Consider the following 26,094-nt stretch of genomic DNA (forward strand, 5'->3'; position numbering starts at 1 on the left):
AGAATCAAGAAAAAGAAAGCCTGTGTTTACTATTTTTCAGATACCACTCACTAAATTATTTCAGCAAATTTTACCTTCAATTTGCACCAAACACCAAATTACTATCAAATCTTTTGTTTCTGTTTCAACTAAGTCATCTGGTTCTCCCACCCTTCCCCTGGCAGAGACAGAGGAAGCCTGCAGGTACAAAGTGCACATCATCATGCAGCAAAATTCAGCACCCCCTAACCCTGGTTCCAGTGCCCAGGCCAGACCTGCACGTGTACCAGCCCGTGCTCTGAGCATGAGCCACGGCAGTGCTCTCAGGGGCTCAGGCATGTGCAGTCATCATTCCCACAGACACCAAGAGACCAAAATCAGGCCAGGCGTCACAGCACAAGAGCAGTCCTTTCTATTTAGAAAAGAGGAGACTAGTGTTAAATTTCCCGAGTGCTATGGTCATACATAGGTGCTGCAGCAAAACGTTTCCTGTTTATACCCACTAAATTAATTTGGGGTATTTTTTGTCTTCAAAAATTAAAAAAATAAAAAGTTATCATCTGAGTTCATTCTAGGTGGAAAAAATCCAATTACTTCCTACTTTCAACTCTTACTAGACTTACCGAATATTTCATAAACTGAATACATCATTATGGAGGGTACAAAACACAGCAAAGCACTGAATCAGCTACTTTGTGAAAGGCAATTATGTCAAAGCAGTGCTAATAAACCCCTTTTTGGATCTTCAACAAACTCACACAGTACTCATGCATAATACTCTTGTTTCTGAGGAGTGAAAACCATCTCTTTTGTGCAGAAAATAGTTATGCAGCTCAGATCTTACCTGGATGCGTTACATCCTCTCCTCCCTGCTGCTTTTATTACTTAGGCTACTTCACTGCCCTGTGTTTTCTCCACTGGAGGGCACAGTTAGCTAAAAGAAAATTTGGTAAAACCTAATTTGGTCTGTTCTATAGGTCCAGAAAAAGTATAGGTGAGAAGAGGTTAAAGCTGCTATCAGAACACATCTTTCAGTAATATATCTGAATTTCATTTCTCTGTTCTCCTTGAAAACCAATTTAAAAGATAATCACTAATTGACTAACAGCTAAGACAAAAAAAAAAAACTGTTCCAAACACCACTACCTATAAAGTATCCTTAAAAAGAAGATGGAAAACAAAGAATGATTTTTTTAAAAGTGGAAATGACCGACTCTAGGTACAGAATAACCTGAAGAATAAACACAAATTAGAAATTCTCCTCTTCAACAAGAGTATACACAGCTACTAGAGACTCAACAAGGCATCTCCAACGTGTTGTTGAATCACTCAGTTTGTTTGCTATGACATAAATCATACGCTTGGCAAAAATACTTGTTTTTATTTTCTTTTCTCTTAAGATTTTATTCATTTGACAGAGAGAGAGAGAGAGCGCGCACAAGTGGCAGGGAGGGGGAGAGAGAGAAAGAGGCAGACTCCTCACTGAGCAGGGAGCCTGATGCGGGACTTGATCCCAGAACCCTGGGATCATGACCTAAGCCAAAGGCAGACGCTTAACTGACTGAGCCACCCAGACATCGCTTGTTTTTATTTTCACTGATCTTTGCCCAGAAGAGCCGAGAAGTGATTGTTATTTTTATTTTCTATTTTAGTTTATCATTTTAGAAATAAGCCAATAGGAGATGCTATTTGGCAATTCATTCACAGCTCCCTTTTCTTTATAAACCTAAGCAATCCTAACAGTATAGTCTAAAATATTTTCAAGATATTCAGAAAAAAGATCAGTAAAGAGACATGTAAATATTGCACTTCTAGATAAAGTCAATAAATATACAATTTTCAGAAGAGCTTATAAAACTTTGTTTTGTTGTTTTAAAATTGCTTTTGAGGAGAGCCTGGCTGTCAGTTGACTCTTGGTTTTGGCTCTGGTCATGATTTCAGGGTCAAGGGATGAAGCCCCACATTGGGCTCTGCGCTCAGCATGGAGTCTGCTTGTCCCTCTCCTTCTGTTCCTTCCCCTACTCCTCCTTCTCTCTCTCTCTCAAATAAATAAAATCTTTTATAAAAAATAAAATTGCTTTTGAATGAAACTGTTAAGCTTCAACTTACCAGTAAGCTTTCTAATAAGCTTTTGTTACATTGAAAAGAAATGTGATGGAGAATAAGTCTATGGATATTACCCAAGGGCATCATGTTTTATTAGTTCAACTGAAAAAAAATTATAACTTCATCTGTTATGATAGTCCATGTTAATTTTTTTAAAGCAACAAATGGAGTAAAATAACTTGGGTGGGATTAAGTCTCCAAAAAGATGACCTAGGGGTGCCTGGGTGGCTCAATCAGTTAAGCATCCAATTCTTGATTTCCACTTGGGTCATGATCTCAGGCGTCATCAGGCTCCTCACTCAGCGGAGGTCTACTAAAGATCCTCTCCTTCTCTCTACCTACCACCCCCACACATGCACTCTATTTCTCTCAAATAAATAAATAAATCTTAAAATAAATACATCATCTAGGGTGCCTGGGTGGTTCAGTCACTTAACTGTCTGCCTTGGCTCAGGTCATGATCCCAGGGTCCTGGGGATAGAGTCCCGCACAGGAACCCTGCTGAGCAAGGAGCCTGCTTCTCTTTCTACCCCTCCCCCCTGCTTGTGTGCTCTCTCTCTCTCATGCTCTCTCTTAATAAATAAAATCTTTTAAAACAACAAAAAAGAGATCATCTAAATATCATGTATTTTTAAATAAAGTATTTGTTATTTTAAAAGTGATTTGCTAAAAAAAAAAAAAAAAATCCCAGCTAGGGTCTTCAACATAATTCAGTGGTAGCCAGACTCACCTCTGCCATTCTCTTTTTTTTTTTTTAATTCATGAGAGAGAGAGAGAGGCAGAAGGAGAAGCAGGCTCCATGCAGGGAGCCCCGGTCTCCAGATCACGCCCTGGGCTGAAGGCGGTGCTAAACCACTGAGCCACCCGGGCTGCCCACACCTCTGCCATTCTAAGAGAAGGAATTCCATTTGCTGGATAACACAGTTGATCACTCCCAATCCTTCCCCCTACTTATTTAAATCACTGCTCCTCGTAAGAGTATTCTAGGCAGTGGAGTAAGCTAGTACAAAGTTTGTGCTGTAGATGCACAAGGAACAGTAAGGAGGCCAGTAGGGTTACAGTGAAGAGAGAAAATTCCATTCAAGTCTGAGTTCAAATGTCACCTTAATGGGAAAATCTTGCCTGATTACCTTACGTAAATTAGCAGAATACAAACTTCCCTCTGTCCTTAGTTATGCTCTATCATCTACCTTGCTTCATTTTTCTTCTTAGTGCTTCTCACCACCAGCCTTACCAAATATTTATTTGTTTGCTTATTGTCCATCTTTCCCTATTCAAATGCAAGCTCCATGAGAGCAAAGACTTGGCCCATTCTGTTCACTGCTATACCCCCAGCACATCACAAAGTGTTTGGCACAGCAGAGGTGATCAAATATTCATACATGAAAGGATAATTATGGAAGTAGTGAAAGGGCTCCAGAATAGAAGGTACAATCTCTCTGATGATATCTTATTCTTGATGATATTTCCACAATACGGGTCATATGCCCAATACGAGGTACCAATCCCGAAAAGGAACAGAAATTGTAGTCACATTAAAAAATGTAACTAAAGAGCTGCCCTAGTCTTCTTGTACTTGCCTTTGATTTATTACCAAAGAATGAAATTCTTTATTAATCAATAATACCCTACCTTAAATAATACTTGTTCCTTAAATACAAGAATAGTCATCTCTCCAAGGCCAATGAGTCTTTCATATATAAAAGAGGAAGGCTGCAAAAGAACGCAGAGTCCATGTCCCCAAGTTCCATATATTGTTGCTCTAGCTCTCCAGTGACCCAGATGGCACATTTCCCCCACACTTGGGACTTCAAAAATAAAGGAATATAAATAACACTGAATCTCTAATTTTACACTCGATTATCTTCCAAAACAGGAATATCTGAAGCAGATTTCATAATTTTTTAATTTAATAGTACATTAATATGGGGAAATGGCAAAGCTAAAAATATGACAGCAGGATAATGAACACTACTGACTTCTTATTAGCTTTGGAATGGATTAGAGAGAAATATGTACTCAGGACAGTACAGACACAGACCCGCATGTAAACATGCTCACATCACCTTTGCCTCTTCATACAAAGTCCTCATCTTTTTCTAATTCAGTTAACTGATACTGGGTCAAGGTTCCCAGATTATCAGGTACTCCCTAAAAATAAACAGTTACTTAGACTAACTTAAAGTAGACTATACTAAGAAATTTATGTCAAATTCATTAAAAACCCAATATTCTCATCTGGTAACAGTTCTCAAAGAGTACTGGCAATAAGACAATCCTTATACACCTATTGTCTTGGGATTTATAAACTGTAAACCTGGGCACTAAAGTAATTTAAAAGCCCAATACTCAGGGAGCCTGAGTGACTTAGTCAGTTAAACGTCAGACTCTTGGTTTCAATTCAGATCATGATTTTAGGGTCTGGGATAAAGCCCTGTGTCAGGCTCATGCTCAGCAGGCAGCCTGCTTGAGGATTCCCTCTCCCTCCACGGCTGCCCCTCCTCCAGCACATGTGCACACTCTCTCTCTCAAATAAATAAATTTTTGCAATAAAAAAATAAGTATAAATAAAAGCCCACTATTCAATGACCAGCATCATCAGGAGGGAGATTTTATTTAATGAGACTGCAATCACGGCTCATACCAAAGCTGGCCTCCTTTCGTCCATTTCAGTATCTGAATGGGCTGCAACAGGGTCGACCATACTCAAAAGGAAATGAACAGCAATACTTTACATTCACCCAAATCTATAGGATTTTAATGATAAAATATTCAAAACAAGAAATTTCCCTCCTTTTCTTTTGAATCTACAGGTCGAGATGCTTTTAGCTGCAAGTAACAGAAAATAGCTTTAAGAAAGATGGGATTATATCTCAAAATAATGGGCAGGATAGGCACCTCCACAGGAGTCATCAGAAGCTCAGTGAGGGCGCCAAGTCCCGGGTGCTTTCCGTTCTTCCGTTCCACAGTCGTGGGTGCGGGCTCCGTCTGATTTGCACCTCGGGGCCCCAGGGGGGCTGCTGGCCCCCATGTCACGTAAGCTCTTTCCCTGGGTGGCCTCCTCGGAGGCCTCCATCGGGCGGGTAATCCCTCGGGCCTGGGAGGTGGGCTACTGCCCAGTCCTAGGCCAACCCCGCCAGGGGACAGGGCCACCGAGATGAGCTGCAAGCGCCCAGGCCGCTGCGGGCCCAGGAGGGCTATGGTCGGGCACCCCGGGAACAGAAGTGGGGCCCCGTTGGCAGGCAGCTGCGACCGCGCACCCAGGGCCCGCGGGCACCCCCTGCCCTCAGCAGGCCCGGACGGGACCAGGGAGGGGAAGACGTCGCCTCACCCCAACCTGTACCCTCATCAGGCCCAGTTGGTATTGATTCAGTCTCACCGGTATTTTTTGATGCTAAAATACTGAAAATAGGCCAGAATTTCACCCTGAGAACTCCACCCCCCCCCAACAGATCTACTTTATTTATTTTATTATCTCCAGGAATTAGCTCCCTCTCTCTTCCTCAGGCTTACTCCATTTGCTTTAGAGGAGAGGAGACGGAGCACGGCCACTATGGTGGGAAACCTAGCTCCCGAGCGCCACCCCATCCCTGGGCAACACCACCAGAGGCAGGTGCCAAAGCCAGGACACCCAAATGCGTGGTGCACAGAAGTGCGTTCAAATCCAAGTTCCCCCCCACCAAGAGCCCACAAAAAAAGACAGTGCCATTGGTGCATAAACACCTGGGCTTCCTGGACCTGCAGGTGAGATAACCCTGAAACATGCCCTCTGCACCAGCCCTGGAGTTCTGCGCGGGCCCAGGTTCGAGTCTACCGCGGTGCTTGAAAATGTCCCCTGCACTGGCTGTGCTCCCTTTCCTGTCTCACTCCCTACTGGTGTTTCTGGGAATCACCTTCCAAATAAACTGACTGCACCCAATTCTTGCCTCTCAACATCTGCTTCTGGAACAACCCAAAGACACGAATAGAAAAGGAGAAAAAAGCAAATGTTTCCAGTTGCAATAATATTAACAAATAAATTGTCAAAACATATATTAGCTTACGAATTGCAAAGAATTAATATATCTTGAAGCAAATATTACTAAAACCTTTGGGTATTTATATATAGTCCTAAACTTTTCTAAGTTTTTTAAAAAAAATAGATTCCAAGTACATTCTGGAAAATATTCCCTCATTTCCAAGATAATACCTTTGCTATAGAGATCTAAAAGGTACTGCTTTGTCATCAACCTTGTAATTCATAAGAATCTAGCTGAAATAAAGATGAGAACAATAGAAAATCTCTCACTAAAGAAAAAAGAACTCTCTAAATATCTTTAAGCCTGAGACAGGAACAGTGAGGTATTGAGTAAGAAATGACAAGAACTTATAATCATCTTTTATAATGATGCTTATAATACAATAATGGGACTTTAAACAGCTATGTCAAGTTTGAAAGTCTTCCAATTATGTCACAGTTGAAATAACATTTTGCTACCAATATCTCAACAATATCGTCAATCCACTATACGTAACCATAGCTTTGGCATATATTAAAAATAAGGTTGTAGTTTAAGATACTTCTTTAAAACTAACACAATTTGTGCTTAAATTAGTTTCACTTTTAATACACATAGTCGTAAAAAAATTATTTTAGGTGTATTCTAAAATTGACATATATTAGATAATCACATTGAAGGAGATTCAGGTGTTGATCACGACAAAGTTGCAACAGATCTGAAAATAAATCTGAAGCAATTTGAGCCTCACATAAACAATTTAATCAACTCCTGGGGCAATTCTATTTCTAGATTTCTAATTGAAAATGGAAAGGAAAAAGGCCAACATCGGACACGTGTAAAATGCCTTGAGCTGTCTGCGAAGGGGGCTCAGGGGCTCAGCCTCTGGGAAGGCGGGTTTGGTGCTGTGGCAGCTGTACCCCCCCCTCCTCACTTTCTGCGCTGCTGCAAGGAAAGGGGACGGGGACCAGGACGGGACGGGTCCCTGGCGCTCGGTGGGGCTCTGCCCCCCGGCCTCCCAGCCCTAGGGGTCGCGGGCCCAGGCTGCGACACCACCGAGGCCAAGAGTGGGAGCGTTAGGCTGCCTGCGCTCATCTCTCCAGTGGCGGCCTGTGCGGCACCCAGGGGGACCCGGCCCGGATTGCCCCAGGCCGGCCCCCAGGTCTGCCCCGAGGTTGGCGCCCAGGTCTGCCCCCAGGTCAGCCCCAGGTCTTCCCCAGGTCTGGGCCCAGGTCGGCGCCCACCCTGCCCGGGGCACAGACCATCACGCAGACAATCTTTGGGTCCAGGCTCCACCACCTCCTTCACCCCGCCACCTGCTGATGACAGAGGCCCCAGCCCGTGCCTCCCCCCACCGCTCCCTCATTCCTGCACAGGCTCCTGCCCAGCTCCTATCTCCTCAGTTACTCCCTCTGCGTCCACCCCCTAGGTGTCAGTTGTCCCAAATACAAATGTGATCATGACGCCCAACCACTTACCATTTTTCAAGGGCTTGCTCAGAGCCCCGGGTCCACCAGGAGCACCCAGCCTCCCTGCTCGCCTGTCTCCTCCAGGACTCTCCAATAAGCGACCTCAAGGCTCCCCTCTGCTCCTACTGGCTCCCCTAGTTCAGCAGGGCAATGGGCAAAGCGGCCAACAGGAGTTGAGGACAGTACTCCAGGCCCAGAGCCACCTCCGCTCACCAGCTATGTGACTGAGCAAATCGCCTGCCCTCTCTTTCAACTTAGCTTCCTCTCAGTAAAATGAGGACATTAATAGAACCTACTTTATTATCGGATTATGTGAGGATTAAATAAATTCATTGAGGTACATAGAAAAGTATCTGGTTCATGGTTAGCTTTTTTATAAATATTACATCTCATTATCATTATTAACACCATCATCTTTTTCCCTCTACTCTTTTTCTTCTATACTTTGGATTAAACATTATTTCTTCTAGTAAACCTTCCCTAAGTCCCTGAACTAGGTCAATGCCCCCAAAGCTGGTTCTCTTACACTTTCTGGAGCTGCTTAAGTAATGATCTCTGTCCTCTGCTACACCAATGGAGGCAGAGACTATGGCTTTCTTGCTCACCACTATTATTCCCATACTTTGTACTGAGTGACACATAGCCGAGTAAAATGGAAATGTCTTCTGATTACACTTCGGCCTGTTTTCTTTCTTCATCATTTGGTAGACTTAACATTTTTTTTAAAAAATTTTAAAAAGATTTTATTTATTTGAGAGAGAGAGAAAGCAAAAACACAAGCAGGGCAGAGGGAGAAAGGGAGAAAGGGAGAGAAGGAGAGAGGGAGACAGAGAGAGAGGGAGAAGTCGACTCTCTCCACTGAGCAGGGACCCTGATGGAGGGCTTGATTCCAGGACCCTGGGTTCATGACCTGAGCAGAAGGCAGACGCTTAACCAACTGAGCCATCCAGGCACCCTATGGCCTTAACATTTTTAAAGAAAAAAATGGGGCACCTGGGTGGCTCAGTGGCTGAGTCTCCCTTTGGCTCAGGTCATAATCCCAGGGTCCAGGAATCAAGTCCCACATCAGGATCCCCGCATGGAGTCTGCTTCTCCCTCTGCCTGTGTCTCTGCCTCTCTCTCTGTGTCTCTCATGAATAAGTAAATAAAATCTTTAAAAAGAAAAATAAAAGAAGAAAAAAATAATTAGAATATCTTCTCTAGTTTTTTGGCCCTTTAAGAATCATCAGTATGTATCACTTACGTTAATTTCACAATAAAGATAACTTTTAAAAAATCCACCTACAATGAAAGAAAGAAGACTTAAAGGTTTCTTTCCTCTAAATGTAATAAAAATAAACTTAAAAAAAATGAGGCCACAAAAAAAATAGTATCACAAACAGAAAATAAGAAAATATTATTCTCTCAATTCTTTCTAGTTAAGTTTTCTTTTTTTTTTTTCTAGTTAAGTTTTCAAAGTCATCAGCCATCCTTCTATGGTCCTACTTAAATTAAACTTCTATTATTTGCACCTCCCCAAAATCACTCTTATTGACACCCCTATTCCCACCCCCCAAATCTCCAATTAGTAAAGACTGGGAATTACTGGGTGTGCTGCTGTGGTTCTCATTGTATAGCAACATACTTAAGTTCCAAGTGGTTGGATTTTCTTTTCCCCTAACCTATTTCAAATGCAGAAATGCAGAACTAGCCTTAAATAGAAACTCTATTTCACTGTCAAAATTATAAGTAAATATTTAGTACAGAAATCACTGGGAGTTTTAACACTATTATAAATCAAGCCGTGGTACCAAGAATAGACATCCGGCTAAAATGTATGCACATTTAAGTCCAATGTCTTCTTCTAGGAGTAGCTTGACCATAGTCTGGTGTTCCCTGATAAGCATGATCCCAAGGATCATCTTATTTGTTAAAAATACACTTGCCCATGTTCTTTTCTTAGAGATTTTGATTTAGTAGGCCTACAGGGAAGCCCTAGACTCCATATTTTTAAAAGCACATCCAGTTATTTTTTTATGGTCCATGTGAGTTTGGGTATCAGCACGGCAAAAATAGACCTTTCATTTTCAGACAAATTTGAGGAAGTCTCCAACTTAGAAGCTCTTGTGTGGGTATTCCAAATTGCCTTAAAAATCATTTTTATCAGGAACTTTGGCAGCAAAATAGAAAGAACATGGAGCCTGGAGCCCCAAAACCCAGATTCACTTTCTTCTGCCACTGATTGTAACCCTTACACCAGTCACAGTATCTCCCTCTGATCCTGGCATATTAAGTAAAAATAATAAAACCAATCCTAACTGGTTTCACCGGTTGTTGTGGAAATCATTTGAGAATGCTTGCAAAATCACTTTGCAAATTAAGATATGTCATCATTACAGTAAAATTTCATTAATTCAGCCTCCTCTAATTCAGAATGTGTGAACACTATTGTCTAACTCACTGTGGGTTTTTTTTTTTCACATTATCTATAAAGAGATCATCACCTCCTTTCACATGACAGGCAATGGGAGGTATTGGAAAACACAGATAAGCAGCAGCTCCCTGTTCCCTAGCAAAATTATTAGACTGAATGTGCAAGATTAGAAAAGCTTGTTTACTGTATTAGCTCCATTTATGTGACAAGTCTGGAGGTTGAACTATCATTAAAACAAGCTTGGCAATATTTCTACTGGAGTTAGCTTGGTCGTGAGCAGTTAATGCCAGTCATTACAGTAAAACCAATCTGGAGAATGAGTTTTCTACATACTAGGAATGTTAAGGGAGCACTAAAACTGGCATTTAAACTTCTAAAAGATACTGTAGCCTTTCCTGGCCACCTTGAGGAACACATATTAAACAAAACAATATTTCCTTGGCAATTCAGTGTCATCGACATAATCTGTAGTTGAGGGGATAAGCAGAAGTGAGACAGTAGGTAAGAGATACTGGATCAACTCACTTAACTTATACCACTGTACACATGAAAAAGACACTCCAGGGATGCCTGGGTGGCTCAGCGGTTAAGCGCCTGTCTTCCGCCCAGGGTGTGATGCCGGAGTCCTGGGATCGAGTCCCACGTCAGGCTCCCTGCATGGAGCCTGCTTCTCCCTCTGCCTATGTCTCTGCCTCTCTCTCTCTCTCTCTCTGTCTCTCATGAATAAATAAATAAAGCCTTAAAAAAAAAAAAGAAGAAGACACCCCAGTATAACATGGTGAAGCAGTGTTCTGAGAGCATAACACGTGTGTCATTTCTTCCAGGCTCTTGCACAGTGAAGGCTGTTTTGCCCCATACCAGTTGCAGAAATACAGAATGAAGTCCAGTTCTGCTGGCATCCTCATGGCTACCACTGATCACAAATCTCTTCTACTCTATGTCAGAGCCTGCTGCTCATCACTCCCACCACTGCTTTTACTCAGTTTACCAGAGAAGCATCCACCATTCTCTGCCCTTAGCCACTGACCCGCCTTGCCTGGCCATTCTCTAACTGGATGTATGAGCTTGCAGCATATTTCTGTAACAGTCTGACTGAAGAGGTCACCAACAGCCCTTCTGGTTTCATTACTCCATCATTGTTCTCTTCTGCCTCCTAATGATATTTCAATTTTCTTAAGTCTCTCAAAAAATGACTGACTAATGTTTTGTAAAGATTATCAGCCGAGGGATCCCTGGGTGGTTCAGCGGTTTAGCACCTGCCTTCAGCCAAGGTTCTGATCCTGGAGTCCTGGGATCGAGTTCCATGTCGGGCTCCCTGCATGGAGCCCGCTTCTCCCTCTGCCTATCTCTCTGTGCCTCTCATGAATAAATAAATTTAAAAAAAAAAAGTATCAACCGACTGTTGTATTCATTCCTGTGCATGAAGCAAATAAACTATATATATCCAATACTCTGGGGTTAACTTTCTAGAAGTTATTGGCTATATATATGTACAGTCAAGGCTTTCCCATCCAGAGATCTTCCAGGGAATTTAGCTCACTATCTCCAACAATTCAAAAAGTCTGAAGGTTTAGAAGGCATGGGAGTATTTTATCAGGCCTTCAAAGTAACAAGACTACATTTTGGTCAACAGATCCTAGAATTCATTTTTTTTTTCCACTAATTCACTCAACCTTACCATTTAGCAGGGTTTTGCTGAAACTTTAATTGGAAAAGTCATTCTTAATAAAATAAAGTCTATTCCCAAGAGTTTCGTAAAAATGTGGAGATAAATAATCTATATATTACCCAAATTCTATTAATACTTAAATGTTTATTAAATGTGCAGAGTGACTGCCTTCCTGTAACAATCACCTAAAACCACAGATGAAGGTTAGCTTATTACCAATGCTACTCAAGCACATCTTTCTGATCTCACTGCATTTCATACTCTCAAAACTGTTATCCTCCCTGCTATATTATAATAATTCTGTAACCAATCTTTATGTAACCAGCCTTGGTTTAATTTCATTCTAGCTTCTTAGGTGTGTATCACTTGAAATTTTAAAACAAAAAAGAGGGATCCCTGGGTGGCGCAGCGGTTTGGCGCCTGCCTTTGGCTCAGGGCGCGATCCTGGAGACCCAGGATCGAATCCCATATCGGGCTCCCGGTGCATGGAGCCTGCTTCTCCCTCTGCCTGTGTCTCTGTCTCTCTCTCTCTCTGTGTGTGTGAATATCATAAATAAATAAATAAATTTAAAAAAATAAAAAATAAAAAATAAAGATTTAAAAAAAAAAATAAATAAAATAAAACAAAAAAGAGAAAGGATACACACATTTGCAAAACAAAACAATACAAAACCAAAGCAAAACACCCCTCCCCCAACTGAAATACACCAGAACCTTAAGGAAAAAAATATATTTATTCAACTAATATTACTTACTATGCACTCCCAAGGGGCTTATAGCTTGGAACAAATGTGGTAGTGCATGCATGTGCATGCACACACACGCAATGACTAACAAGGTAAAGTGTGAAAAAGCCCACAAGACAGAACAAAACAAGCACTATCAGAGTTCCAAAAGTGCATGATCACTTCCACCTGGGCAGCCAGAAGAATTCATAATCTGGCCTCTGAAAAGTAGATAAAACTTCACAAACAGGAAGAGTGAGGAAGGATGTGCAATAGGAGGAGAAAGAACCCTCCGGACAGAGTGAAATCAACATCCACCACCAACCAATGAAACCGCAGGTCTCGGCACAAACTCAAAGAAGCCGAAAGAACCTGAAAGTATAAGCATGTCGGGACACACACTCAAGGGTACATCCAAGGAAAGATACAGAAAGGGCCATGAAATGACACCAGAAATAAGCATAAGAACATGAGGAGAGAGGGCCAAGGAGCTTGAGATCTGCATAGACATTAGGTAACTTGAAATTTTGGTGGAACATGTAATGGGTAACTTGTATGGAGACTTTTTTGGAAGATGAAACTTGCAACAGAGTGTAAGATTCAATGGGGGGGGGGGGGAGGTGACACACCGGGGAGCTTGGAAAAGCACAGATGGGAGAAAGCCTGCCAGGGTACATTCCGTGAGATCCGGCCAGCTCCTCTAGAGGCGGAAAGGAAAGTGTGATTGGAAGACGTAGAGATAGAGGAGCAAAGTGGCCACTTGCTGCGCTTGGCCCACTGGCATAATTTATTTGGCCCACAGAGTAAACTTGAGAAATGTGCATCAATCTTAAAAAATTAAGAAACTTTCCATGTGAAAATGGCTATTTGTGGCTTCTGATGAAAAATCCAAGAGGACAAGGTCAATGTTATGGAAGGGTCACAACTGGAGGAGAGTCCACGCCACAACACCATGCAGTATCCACATGCGTACTTACAACCTGGGCCATTCACTCACTTCCTTTACCTGCTGGAGACATCTGAATTCGCCATCCTGATTTAGAGGCTGGGTGACTCTAAAATTAGCAAAAATAAGGCAGTCCAGAACAAGCTAAGGAGAGCAGAAAAGCTGTTTATAGGCACACTAGGATTGAGATCTTTGATAACCACCCAGAAGGGACTATGCAGTAAATTATTAGAAATTTGAGACAAAGTCTGGGAACAAGAAGATGGACAGAGATGGGAATAAGAATTATGCCCACAGGGGGTGCCCTAAGTGGCTCAATCAGTTGGGCATCCACCTTCAGCTCGGGTCATCCTGGAACCCCAGATTGAGCCCTACTTCCAGCTCTCCGGGCTCCCTTTGCCTGTCATCCCGCCCATGTTCGTTCTCTCTCTCTCAAATAAATAAACAAACAAATATTTTTTTAAAAAAAGGAATTATCTCCACAAATAAGTGAGAGCAGACAAACATCAGCTAACATTTATATAGCATTTAGTACATAAACACTAAAGACTGCTCTAAGTATTTTATACCCTTTAACGCATTTAATCATTACTTCAAACCCATTATTATCCCAGTTTGACAGAAGAGGAAACTGAAGCCCAGAGGTTAAGGTGACATAGTTTGTAACTGGCAGAGCTGGGGTTCAAAAGCAGGTCGTAGACGAGTCCAGAGTCCATACTGTGGGAACTTCTTTTTGTTATTAAAATCTGCATTTTGTTTTTATACTAAATAATTTCATTTTAGAGTCTGGGAAACTACTAATATTTCTTAGATTTATAACTAAGCACTTAAGAGAATACAGAGACTAGAACCCCCCCTCCCAGTACATTAACCCTAGGTATTAGGGTATTTTCATTCATTCAACAAATGCCTATCTGCATTTACTATGTGCGGGCACTATTCTAGGTGCTTGTGATACGTAAGTGAACAAAGGCAGATGTTTGCCTTTGTGGTGCTTCCACCGTAACGGGGTAGACAAACAAGAAACATCATAAATGAGCAAAGTATACAGGATGGGAGACAGTGGCAAGTGCTATGACAGAAAGGACCAGGAGAGCAGGGTAATGGGGATCAGAAGTGGAGTCAGGGTGAGAGGACTGTGAGTTCAAAGGCAGGAAGGAAGGTTTCACGGACCGTGTGATATTTGAGGAAAGACCGGGAGGAAGTAAAAATTAGCCATGTGGCTATCTAGGGGAGGAGCATTCCAGGAGGGGGAATAAGCAAAGGCGCCAAGGCAGCAGTGTCAAGCATATCCAAGGAACTGAGTTCAAGGAGGCCTGTTCAAGGAAGAAGTGAAAGTGATAAGGAAGGAGGGAGGGAGGGGGAGGAAGACCGAGAGAGAGGAAAAGTGGACAGAGATGAGGTCACAGGTAAAAGAAGGCAGGAGGCAGGTGGCTCACAGAAAGAATTCTCGTTTTTATTTTTCATTTTTTTATTTTTTAAACAAAGCCCCTTCTATCAGAGGAGTTTTTTTTTAATATTTTATTTATTTATTTATTCATGAGAGAGAGAGACACACACACACAGAGGGAGAAGCAGGCTCCATGCAGGGAGCCCGATGTGGGACTCAGTCCTGGGACTCCAGGATTATGCCCTGAGCTGAAGGCGGCGCTAAACCACTGAGCCACCCAGGGATCCCCAGAATTCTGGTTTTTAATATGAACAGGATGAGAAGCCACTGGAGGGATCTGGGCAGAGGATCACATGATCCAATTTGAGCTTTTCAAAGATCACTGGCTGTTGTTTAAGAATCGGCTGGGGACCCCCCCCCAAAAAAAAAGAATCGGCTGGGGGATCCCTGGGTGGCACAGCGGTTTGGCGCCTGCCCTTGGCCCAGGGCGCGATCCTGGAGACCCGGGATCGAATCCCATGTCGGGCTTCCGGTGCATGGAGCCTGCTTCTCCCTCTGCCTGTGTCTCTGCCTCTCTCTCTCTGTGACTATCATAAATAAACAAAAAATTAAAAAAAAAAAAAAGAATCGGCTGGGGGGTGGGGGGGGGTGGAGCAGTGTGGAATCAGACAGGAGGCTGCCATCACGGCAAGGCAGGAGATTTCGGCGGTTTACACCAGAGTGCAGAGGGGACTGGATTCTGAATATTGTGAAGTTAGAGTCAATGGGATTTCCTAAGGACTGTGCACGGGGTGAGAGAAGAGGAGTCAAAGATCATTTACAAATCTAGTTGGAAAGGTGCACAGAACTGAATTTTCCTAAACCTCCAAGCTTAGGCTCACTAAGGGGAGCCACAGTTCAGGGAAGCACTTGATGAATCTTTTCACAAAAGCAAGAAAGCCTGCTCAAGTAATGCGAATTACCTCTCAGCTGATGTATTCAGAACTTCAAGTGTCTAAGTTTACCGGCTGAGTGAACTATATTCTTGGTTTCGGGGATCCCTGGGTGGCGCAGCGGTTTGGCGCCTGCCTTTGACCCAGGGCGCGATCCTGGAGACCCGGGATCGAATCCCACGTCGGGCTCCCGGTGCATGGAGCCTGCTTCTCCCTCTGCCTGTGTCTCTGCCTCTCTCTCTCTCTCTGTGTGTGTGACTATCATAAATAAATTTTAAAAAAATTATATTCTTGGTTTCAAGGATCTCTCTTCATCAAGTAAGAGTAACGTAAACAAATAAAAAAGGTCCTTAAGTATGTTGGTATACTTGGATACTTGGTATCCACAAAAACCACAGAGGACTACGCTGGCGCCTCAGTCACCTGTCCCTTCAGGTCTAACACTCCTGAAGAGTATCAGCCCCACTGGGTAGATGAAGGACGTTCCTCTCGGAGGTTAACCATCTGTGCCCGACGTCAAACATTTTAGCCCCCGGCAGAGCGCACGGTGCTGCCCTGAGTGCTCCGGGCCTCCCCAGCGCTAACCCCCGGAGTGCTCCGGGCCGCGGGCTCCGTCCAAGTCTGGCAGCCTGCCTTCCCGTTCCCCGCCGGCTGCCTCATTTAAATAGAAAATAACCTCATTTGCCGGCGGTACAGAGACCTCTGGAAGCTGCATAGTCCGCCGGGAACCCGCCAGTCAGAGACCTGGCAAAGTGCCACTGGGCAGGATGAGTAAGCTCAGCGGAGCATCCTCGCGGAGCATCCTCATGGAACATCCTCGCGGAGCATTCCTCGTGGAGCATCCTTGTGGAGCATTCCTCCCACCGGGCTGTGGCCGCCTCCCGCTCCCGCTCTCGCTCTCGCTCGCCCGGGTCTGCGGCCTGGCCTCACGGGGGAACCCCTCGGGCTCAGCAATGGCCCGGCCCACAGGCCCTGAGGAGAGCACCTCCCGGCTGCAGCGATCAGCTCTCCCCCGGGGAGAAATGGTCTCTGAAAGCGGATAGCCAGGAGGGCACAGCGGCAGCCTCCATGGTCTAAAACATGAATTTGCACTTGGGGTTCTTTGGGTTTCTTGATGGCAATTTTGACTAATTATCAAATAACTTGCATTGGTCCATCTCTGCAGCAACACAGCAACGTCAGGAAGGTCACAGAAACCGGGAATTCTGTCTAAAGCGAAACTCAACATCCTCCTTCTGCTTCAAATCCCTTCTCCTGCTTTCCCTGTCCTGGGGGAGGTGAAACAGCCCTGCTGCCTGGCTCCTTCCCCAGCCCCTCTCTCTCCCATCACGCCCACCCCTCTGCTCAGGCTGGCTCTAGTCACTCAGGCCATTGCACAACGCCTGCAGCCTGCCATTCCCTCTGCTCCTGCTGCTGCCCCTCCCTTCTCATCAGCCCACCCCCTCCCCGGCCCCCTCCTCAGCCGCCTCACTCCCAAGCTCTCACACAACCAGGCGTGTCTTCTTTCCACCACTTAATGCAGCACAACTGCTCATATGACTACGGTCCATCTAAGGTCCACGGGCGGCACTCACCAGTATGTCTGGCTGCTGATGGACAGATGAACAGTGTTGTACCACACTCTCCTCCAAGCACAGGAAGCCTCTGCTTACCAAGCCTCCCAGCCTTAATCTCGGTCTATCTCAGAAGACATGGGAAAATGGCTCTATTTTTATTTTCACTAAAGATGAGAAAAGAAAAGCAATAAAGGATCCACTGTGCTAGAGACTGAATTCAGATGGTATAAACAAAACTTCGGTTGAAATCCTAACCCCCAACGTGATGGCATTAGGAGCAGGGCCTTTGGGAGGTGAGCAGGTCAAGAGGGTGCAGTGTAGTGAATGGTATTAGTGCCCTTGTAAAAGAGCCTCTGGAGGGATTCCCTGGTCCTTCTGCCATGTGATGACACAGCAAGAAGACAGCTTTCACCAGACACCAAATCTGCCAGCACCTTGATCAGGGGCTCGCCAGCCTCCAAAACCAGGAGAAAAATTGTTGTCTAAATCACCTAGTCCAGGGTGTTTTTGTTATAGCAGCCCAAATGAAAAAGATACACTATTTTTTTAAAGTTTTTTTTTTAACATACCTTCTCTACAAAGACATTTAATGGTACTGGAACTGATCTATTCAAATCCACTTACCCATGTACTCTAAACTTATAAATCTCATTATTTAAATCTTTCAACACATTTTTTTTCTGAAGCGGAAAGAAATTATCCTCAATTCAACCACACAAAACAACCAAAAAAAAATTAGTCTTGAAACTCAACAACTTCAGTTGAAGCAGCAATGGTCATCCTCTTTCCGAAGATGTGGTCATCCATATGGATTTGCTCTTACTAAGCCTTACCTTGTCAACTAGCTCAAGTAATTAGTGCAGAATGCTACTACAGCTAATATTACTAACAATGTTATTAAGCATTTGTGTGCCAGGCACTGTACTATCTGTTTCTTGTTTACCCTTCACAACGATCTTATGAAACAAACACAGGTATTATCCCATTCTGCAGATGGAGAAAAATAAGGCTTATGAATGCTTCATACATTCCTCCGTGTGACAGTGCTAGTAAGCAGAGGAGCTGGATTTCAAGTCCAGGTGTGAGTCTCCAAGGGGGTTCAGGTTTGACTTTTAATTGGGAAACTTTAACAGTGCACAGAAAGGAAGGGAAGAAAAGAAAGAAAAGAAAAAAAACAGAGTGGCAGGAAATAATGAGGGCTAATGAGAAGGTGTGGGGAAAAGATATTCGAGTTCAGAGTACACAGGCTGAATTTCTAATTCCATGAAACCATCTTTAGTTTCCCCTCCACGTAAGATGAAGGGAGGCTCTTAGCTCTGGTTCTCCAGATACACCTGCTTCGTCTCACACAGCTCTAGCCCTACATCTTTAAGGTTCCCCTGCTAACTCCAACCTGGACGGCCTGCTCCATTTAGGCCCATCGACTCCCTTTTTGGAGCTAATGTGCAGAATGAAAAGGTATCTTATCTTCCAGAACTTTTATGACTAAATTCATTTGTTTCTCTGCCCTCATCCACCTGCTCTGCTTTAAAACAAAAAACAAACAACCAAAAACACAGCTTAAAAAAACAAAACAAACAAACAAACAAAAAACATGGCAGGACTGTCAACAACAACTCACCAGCAAGACGAGTTATATTTGAGTTTCCTGAATGTCATCAGGGAGCATATTATGTTTACCAAGCTGGACCTCCAGAGCATCACTAAATCCACAAAGAATGCCAGAGTGATAAACAGGAAAAAAACAAACAAACAAAAAAAAAAAAAACCAGCATTTGAGGTCTGATCCACTCACAGTGATGACAGCCAAACTTTGCTTCATTAAGGCATCTGAGCGCCTTTCCAATGTTTTTGCATGCAAGAAGATTCATTGATTACAAATCTGAAGAAAATCCCATGCTACTTGATTCTAAAACGTGCTACCTAGACCACAATGCTTCCAGAAACACCAAGCATGTGCAAATTTAAAAGTGAGCCTTCAATTAAAAAGCAGTATATTCCAGGGCACCTGAATGGCTTGGTTGGTAGAGCACATGACTCTTGATCTCAGGGTCGTGAGTTCAAACACATGGTGGGGGAAGAGATTACTTAAAAATAAAAGCATCAATATCTGACTTTGGCTCAGGTCATGATCTTAGGATTCTGGGATGGGCCTGGTCAGGCTCCCTGCTCAGTGGGGAGTCTGCTGCTCCCTCTCCCTGCTAATGCTTGCATGCGTGAATGTTCTCTCTAGCTCTTTCACTCTCTCAAGTAAAATCTTTAAAAAATAATAAAAATAATAAAAGCTGCAAAAATAAAAATAAAAACCTAGTACATTCCTAGGATATACAGGAATCCACCCCCAAATACCCATGCAGTCTATAAACCAATCACCAACACACAAGCACATGCATATTGCAGAATGGACAAACTGGCTTCAAATCCTCATCTTCCAACTCACTGGCTATGAAGCCACAGACAAAGGAAGTCATTTACCTAAGCCTCCGTTTCTTCCTCTGTACACTGGGGATAATAGGGCATAGCTCAAAGGCTGATTTAAGCTAATCTATGTCAAGTGCCTGGAACACTTCAAGCATTCAATAAATGGCAGTTATTAATATTTCTTCTGGGCTTGCCAATTTAAATAATTAACATTTCATACATAATTCCTCAAATCATGTGATACTTCAAAGCCTAAAGAAAGGGACCTACTGTCAATGAGCCCTGGTTACTCAAGCAGCCTTCAACTCCTGATGTAACTAGACCAATCCTGTGTAGTTATTCAATGTAAAAACAGCAATCATGCACCACACCCAATTTTGAGAACCCTTTGATTCTTGGAGCTTGGCTAAGCAAAGCCAGTTTGATTAATGGTTTTCGCTACAAAAGAACCCCACACCCCATGACCTTTCTAAGTCTTCATTGTCCACTGAATTAGGAAAACCTTGGAATACACCAGGCCCAAATGAGTTCCATCAGCATCCACAGCTGCAAAATCTCAGGGATCTGCTAATATAGATGCGCAGACAGCAAAATGCAGAGGTAAAGACCCTTTGCAACATCTAAATCCACTACACAGAATGGAATATTATTCAGCAATAAAAGAGAAACAAAGCACTGTAACATACCACATGGGGGAACCTTGAAAACACTGTGAAAATGAAAGCCAGTCAAAAGTATCTCATATTGTAGGATCTCACTTCTAGGAAATTTCCAGAACAGGCATATATATAAATGCATATAGACAAAAAGATTAGTGGCAGACTAGGGCTCGAGGGGGTAGAGCATGAGGAGTGACAGCTAATCGGTACAGGGTTTCTTTCAAAGAGGATGAAAATGTTCCAAAATTAGATTATAATGGTTGTGCAACTCTGTGTCTAATAAAAATCTTGAACTGGACACTTTAAATGGGTGAATTCCATTGTATATAAATTATATCTCAATAAAGCTATTTTTTAAATCTAACTGCTTAGTGGATCCTTTATTCTTTGCTGCCTGGAGCAATATTCTCTCCATTAAAAACTAAAAATACGAGCTCAGAGTGCTGTCTTGGGCCTAAGGTTATAAAGTATCTGGGCTTTAGAAGTATACTTACCTTGCCTTTCCATCTATCACCTCCACCTTATTTCTGTATCAATCATTTTAGATGAATTGCAATGATGGAAACTGCTCAAATAAATGCAAAATTTATCTATGCTCAAACCAAAGCCTACAGATTACATTCTTTATTGCTCCATAGTAATGACTGTTCTCTCCTTTATTTAGTACAAACTGACCACTTTTGTCAGCAATCTTCTTCCCATCACTTGCCATAGTGACCTTCAAACAACTAAAGCTCCAGTTCCACAGGAGCTCTTTGTTCTCCTAAGAAATACAGGCAGTATCCCCTAACAATGACAGGCAAAACTGGCAAAACCCATCTGCTAGGGACCTGGTGAAATCAGCGTAACTCACTGGAGTGGGAATTGTACTGGACAGAACTAGAGAAAAGAGAGGACTTCACTCTGGATTACATGAAGGAGATAAACCTGAGTATGGGCCAAGTAATGCATGGTCTTAAAACCCTAACTAGATTAAAGAATATGTGGTCTGAAATATTTTTACTGATTGCAAAGCATCTCCGTTTTCAAGTTTTTACAAGTTTTGGGGGTTTTGATTTTTTGTTGATATGAGGACATACAACATTATACTAGTTTCAGGTGTACAACATAATGATTTGATAGTTGTATATATTGTCAAAGGATCACCACAGCAAGTCTTGGTAACATCCATCACCATACTTATTTACTGAATTTTTTTCTGGCCAATGTGGGGCTTGAACTCACAACCCCAAGAGCAAGGGTCACAATGCTCTACCGACTGAGCCTGCCAGACACCTCTTGTGATGAGAACTTTTAAGATTTAATCTCTTGGCAACTTTCAAATTTGCAGTAAAGTATTATTAACTAAAGTTGCCATGCAGGAATCCCTGGGTGGCTCAGCGGTTTAGTGCCTGCCTTTGGCCCAGGGCACAATCCTGGAGTCCCGGGATCCCTGCAGGATTCCCGCGTCCGGCTCCCGGCATGAAGCCTGCTTCTCCCTCTGCCTGTGTCTCTGCCTCTCTCTCTCTCTCTCTCTCTCTCTCTCTCTCTCTCTCTCTCTATGTCTATCATAAATAAATAAATAGATCTTTAAAAACATAAAAAATAAAAAAATAAAGTTGCCATGCTGTCCATTACATCCCCATGACTTATTTTTCCAAGCCTTCGTTTTTAAGTTTACAAGCACTTACATCAATGCACCAGTTACTGTGGGAAAAGACCAAAAAAGAAAAAAAAAAAAAAATTGGGGACCCACACTCCCCTCCCCTTCAGATTCTAAAATCTGAGAAGAAATTAACTAATTAAATTAATACGCACATGAAGAAACTTAACAATAACAATAAATATATATTATCAACTTAATGAATGTTACTATATCAAACTTAAAATATTTAATTGGCTATGGAGAGAAAGATGTTAAACACTACTACAAAGTAGAAAATGCCTCCCTAGTACTGCCTGCTACCACCATTTATTCAAAGAAGGCTGCACAGGATTAAGATACCAATTTTATATGGGAAAAAACTTGTGAGTGCTAATTAATTAATTAATTAAAATTTATTAATTTAATTTAAAAATAATTCTTAAGTCCTAACTTTGGTTAAACAATTATCTACCTAATTTTAATCACAATTTAACTCTATTCAAGCATCATCTCTGCTGCTTTGCTTGTCAAATTATTTCAGTGCATCCCTCCAACAGATACAAAGCTGTGGAAGACTTTGTTTTTCAAAGACTCCTTGAATTTGGAGAGGTAAATATTGTTAAGTTCAGGCCACCACATATATGTAATGTTACAAATAACAACTTATCATTTCTTCTGCTTAAGTACCTAAAGAACAGATTTTTCTAACAATCCAGGATAGACTGAACTCAACAATCACAAAGTCACTTCACAACACTATGATCCTCTCTATTCTATCTCAGCATTCTGGTCCAAATTTCTTTTCTAAATTTTTTAGACATTTCCTTCAATTTAGCAAGTATCCTTCCTCTAGGATCAAACCTTTTCAATGATGACTTAGACCATCTGAGTTATTAGTCACTGTGGCCTATTATATTTTAAATAGTTTTTTTTTTTTTAAGTTATTAAGGGACACCTGGGTGGCTCAGTGGTTGAGGTCTGCCTTCAGCCCAGGGAGTGACCCTGGGGGTCCCGGGATGGAGTCCCACGTGGAGCCTGCTTCTCCCTCTGCATGTGTCTCTGCCTCTCTCTCTCATGAATAAATAAATAAAATCTTAAAAAAAAAAAGTTATTATCATTACTCTTTGCTGACAAATCACAAAACTTCATCTTGATATGCGATTTCCTAATGCACTGGAATCTTGTGTAACTATCTCAAAAGTTAACAAGCAAGTTTTCCAAATCAAGAACTTAGGCAAGTCAATTGTGAAATCATAAACTCTATTATAATCAAGTTGAGCACTTCACTTCTTTTTCAAGGAATATCAGAAAACACTAAGAGACTTTTAAAAATAAGTATTATAATATGGGATCCCTGGGTGGCTCAGCAGTTTAGTGCCTGCCTTCAGCCCAGGGCCTGATCCTGGAGTCCTGGGATCGAGTCCTGCATCGGGCTCCCTGCATGGGGCCTGCATCTCCCTCTGCTTCACTCTCTCTCTGTCTCTATGTCTATCATGAATGAATGAATGAATGAATGAATGAATGAATGAATGAATGAATAAAATAAAATACGTATTATAACGTGAATAGTTGCTTCACATCCTGGACAAAGCTCTTACACATCCATCCATTCCTGCTTGAAATCTCTTTACGTCGCTGTCCAAAAGGTTAAATTTCTTATGTTTTTTTCCTACTAAGTTCTTTAAATGTTTTTGAATGAATAAAGTGAGGACTGTGGAATTGTCTTATTTGTGTACTTACTTGAGCCTAGTCTGACAGCAATCCCTAATCACTCCAAGATTCAATCAAAATGCTTAGTGAAGTGAGTGTACTTCAATCATGAAATAGCAGGATAATCGCAGACACAGAGACCGACCACAGCACACCACTTGGTTTAGAAGAAGAGGAGGAGGAGGAGGAGGAGGAGGAGGAGGAGGAGAAGAAGAGGAGGGGGAGGAGGAGGGGGAAGAGGAGGGGGAGGAGGAGGGGAGGATGAGGAAGAAGAGGAGGAGGAGGAGGAAGAAGAGGAGGAGGAGGAAGAAGAGGAGGAGGAGGAGGAAGAAGAGGAGGAGGAGGAGGAAGAGGAGGAGGAGGAAGAAGAGGAGGAGGAGGAAGAAACGAAAAAGACAGAAAAGCAACAAAAAAGAAGAAATGAAAGGTAGAAAAGCAACAAAAAAGAAGAAGAAGAAGAAGAAACGAAAGACAGAAAAGCAACAAAAAGGAAGAAACGAAAAAGTCAGAAAAGCAACAACAAAAAAAAGAAAGAAAGCACAAAACTTCGGTGCAGGTGATTTCCCCACTTCTCCCCCGCGACCTTTCCCTTCCACCTCTAAGGCCCGCCAGCGGAATGGAACGAGGCCTTTTCCTATAAACCTCCTGCAAAAAAAAAAAAAAAAAAAAAAAAATTGCTCCTGACTTCTACCTGGAGAGCAGCCGTGTGCAGAAGCGGTGGCTCTGTGACACCGCAGGACTCCAGGGAAGTTTAGGACAATCGAGAACAAAACAAAACCCCGTAGATCCTACGAAACAGACCGAATCCAAATAACTGGGAGAGAGGCAAGTTTCAAAAAAAAAAAAAAAAAAAAAGCAGGAAGACTTGTGAAATTCCACGTCCTCTTCGTCCATCCTCATGCCCCCCAAAGTCCACAGAATGCCTTTCGTCCTGCGCACGGGGCCACTATTCAAATCAAGCGAAAAACTTTATTAAAACACACACACACAGACACACACACACACGCGCCGTTCCGGGGGCGAGCCGCGGAGCGCAGGGCACCGCCCGGGGGGCCGCGAGGTGAGGGGTCCAGGCCCCGCCCCCCGCCGCGGCCCCTCCGGGGGCGGCCGGGGGCCAGCGGGCCCGCGGGGAGCGGGGGGGGGCCCGGAGCGGGGCGCCGGGCTGCACTCACCTGCCCACTCTCCGAGCTGCGGCCCGACCCCTGCCTCGTGACTCAAACCCCAGAGCCGAAGGGCCGTGAAGAGCAAGCACGAGAGGCGCAGGGCCACGTAGGCCACGGTGCCCGCGCCGACCCAGTACAGGAGGCCGGCGGCAGGAAGAGCGCTCTCCATGGCTCCAGCCGGGCCTTACTACCTCCGTGAATGGAGCCGCGAATGAATGAATCCAGGAAGAGGCGCGGGCCGTGACGGCGAGGACGACACCGACGCGCGCGGCTCCGGCGCCGCTACGGGCCTAAGCCCCGCCCACGGCGCCATAGCCGCGCCGCCATTGGCTATCCGGCGCGCCCTCTGCGCGCAGCGCGTCAGCCATTGGCTGGCTCCAGCCTCGCTCCCCGCCCACGTCACTCCCCCCGCCCCCCGGCGCGGGTCCCCTCGGCGCCGGCTGATCGCCCGCCTGCCAATCCCGCGGCAGCCCCGCCCCCCGCGTCGCCACGCCCCCGGGATGCCGCCCGGCTCACCCCACCGCGTCGCGCCGGCCGCTGATTGGCTGCGGCCGTGCTCACGCCTGCGGGAGGCTGCGCTCCGATTGGCCCGCGAGACCCGGCTGGGCGGGCGCCCGGGACTCCAGGGGGCGGGGTCCGCGATGCTGCGAGTGAATGGAGGGCGGTAGTAACAGGTGGGCGGGGAGGCGCGGGCTGGTTCCCACCCGGAGTTCCATCCTGCCGTCAGGTGCACGTGCCGCCGTCGCCCTCGTGAAGTTTCCCGGGTGGAGGCTCGCGTCGCGCGCGTCTGTGCCTGCCGCGGCGCGCACCTACCCCCGGTGACCCGCACCGGGTCCTTCTAAGCGCCGCGTCTCCGAGGCCCTGGAGTTCAGGGCAAATAACTCCATGGACCCAGGTAAGGACTATGGACCAGGTAAGGACCACGCACGGGGACATAGGAGCTGGAAGATGAACGAGAAATAGAGGAACACAGGCTGATGAATAAGGAGTTTGGGGAAGAGACTCCATGACCATAGAGAGGTTTCTTTTACTCTCTTTTTTAAAAATCTAAAGAAAAAAAATTTTGGAGGGTGTGGGGAGATAGAAAAGTGTATGGACCTAGTAGAGATAAGAAAATCATCTTGGCAGAGCTCCACAAGGTAAGTGCGAGCACCTGTGTAACGTAATAGACTGCTTCGCCCTCCCTCTCTCGTCCACCTTTTGTTTCCTTTTTCAGGCATGGATCTGGGTTCATATAAAACCCCTAACATTTTCTTAGCCGGTAGGGACTGCTGATTTCGAGGCTTTTTTAAAAGGCACGAATTGAAGGGTAGTAATTGTAAGAATCAACAGCC

General features: G+C 43.9%; 1 protein-coding gene across 1 annotated transcript in view; it reads right to left on the reverse strand.

Annotated features, from left to right (window-relative positions):
- Window positions 1-25,053, reverse strand: part of HSD17B12 (hydroxysteroid 17-beta dehydrogenase 12) — a 152,459-nt gene extending 127,406 nt beyond the window's left edge. The window contains exon 1 of the mRNA XM_055300815.1: window positions 24,770-25,053. Coding sequence (XP_055156790.1) covers window positions 24,770-24,929 — 160 coding nt within the window. The 5' untranslated portion in view covers window positions 24,930-25,053. The remainder of the gene's footprint in view (window positions 1-24,769) is intronic.
- Window positions 25,054-26,094: the final 1,041 nt, after the last annotated feature.

The sequence above is a fragment of the Nyctereutes procyonoides genome, unplaced genomic scaffold (assembly GCF_905146905.1).
Source record: "Nyctereutes procyonoides isolate TBG_1078 unplaced genomic scaffold, NYPRO_anot_genome, whole genome shotgun sequence".
Classification (NCBI taxonomy): Eukaryota; Metazoa; Chordata; class Mammalia; order Carnivora; family Canidae; genus Nyctereutes; species Nyctereutes procyonoides.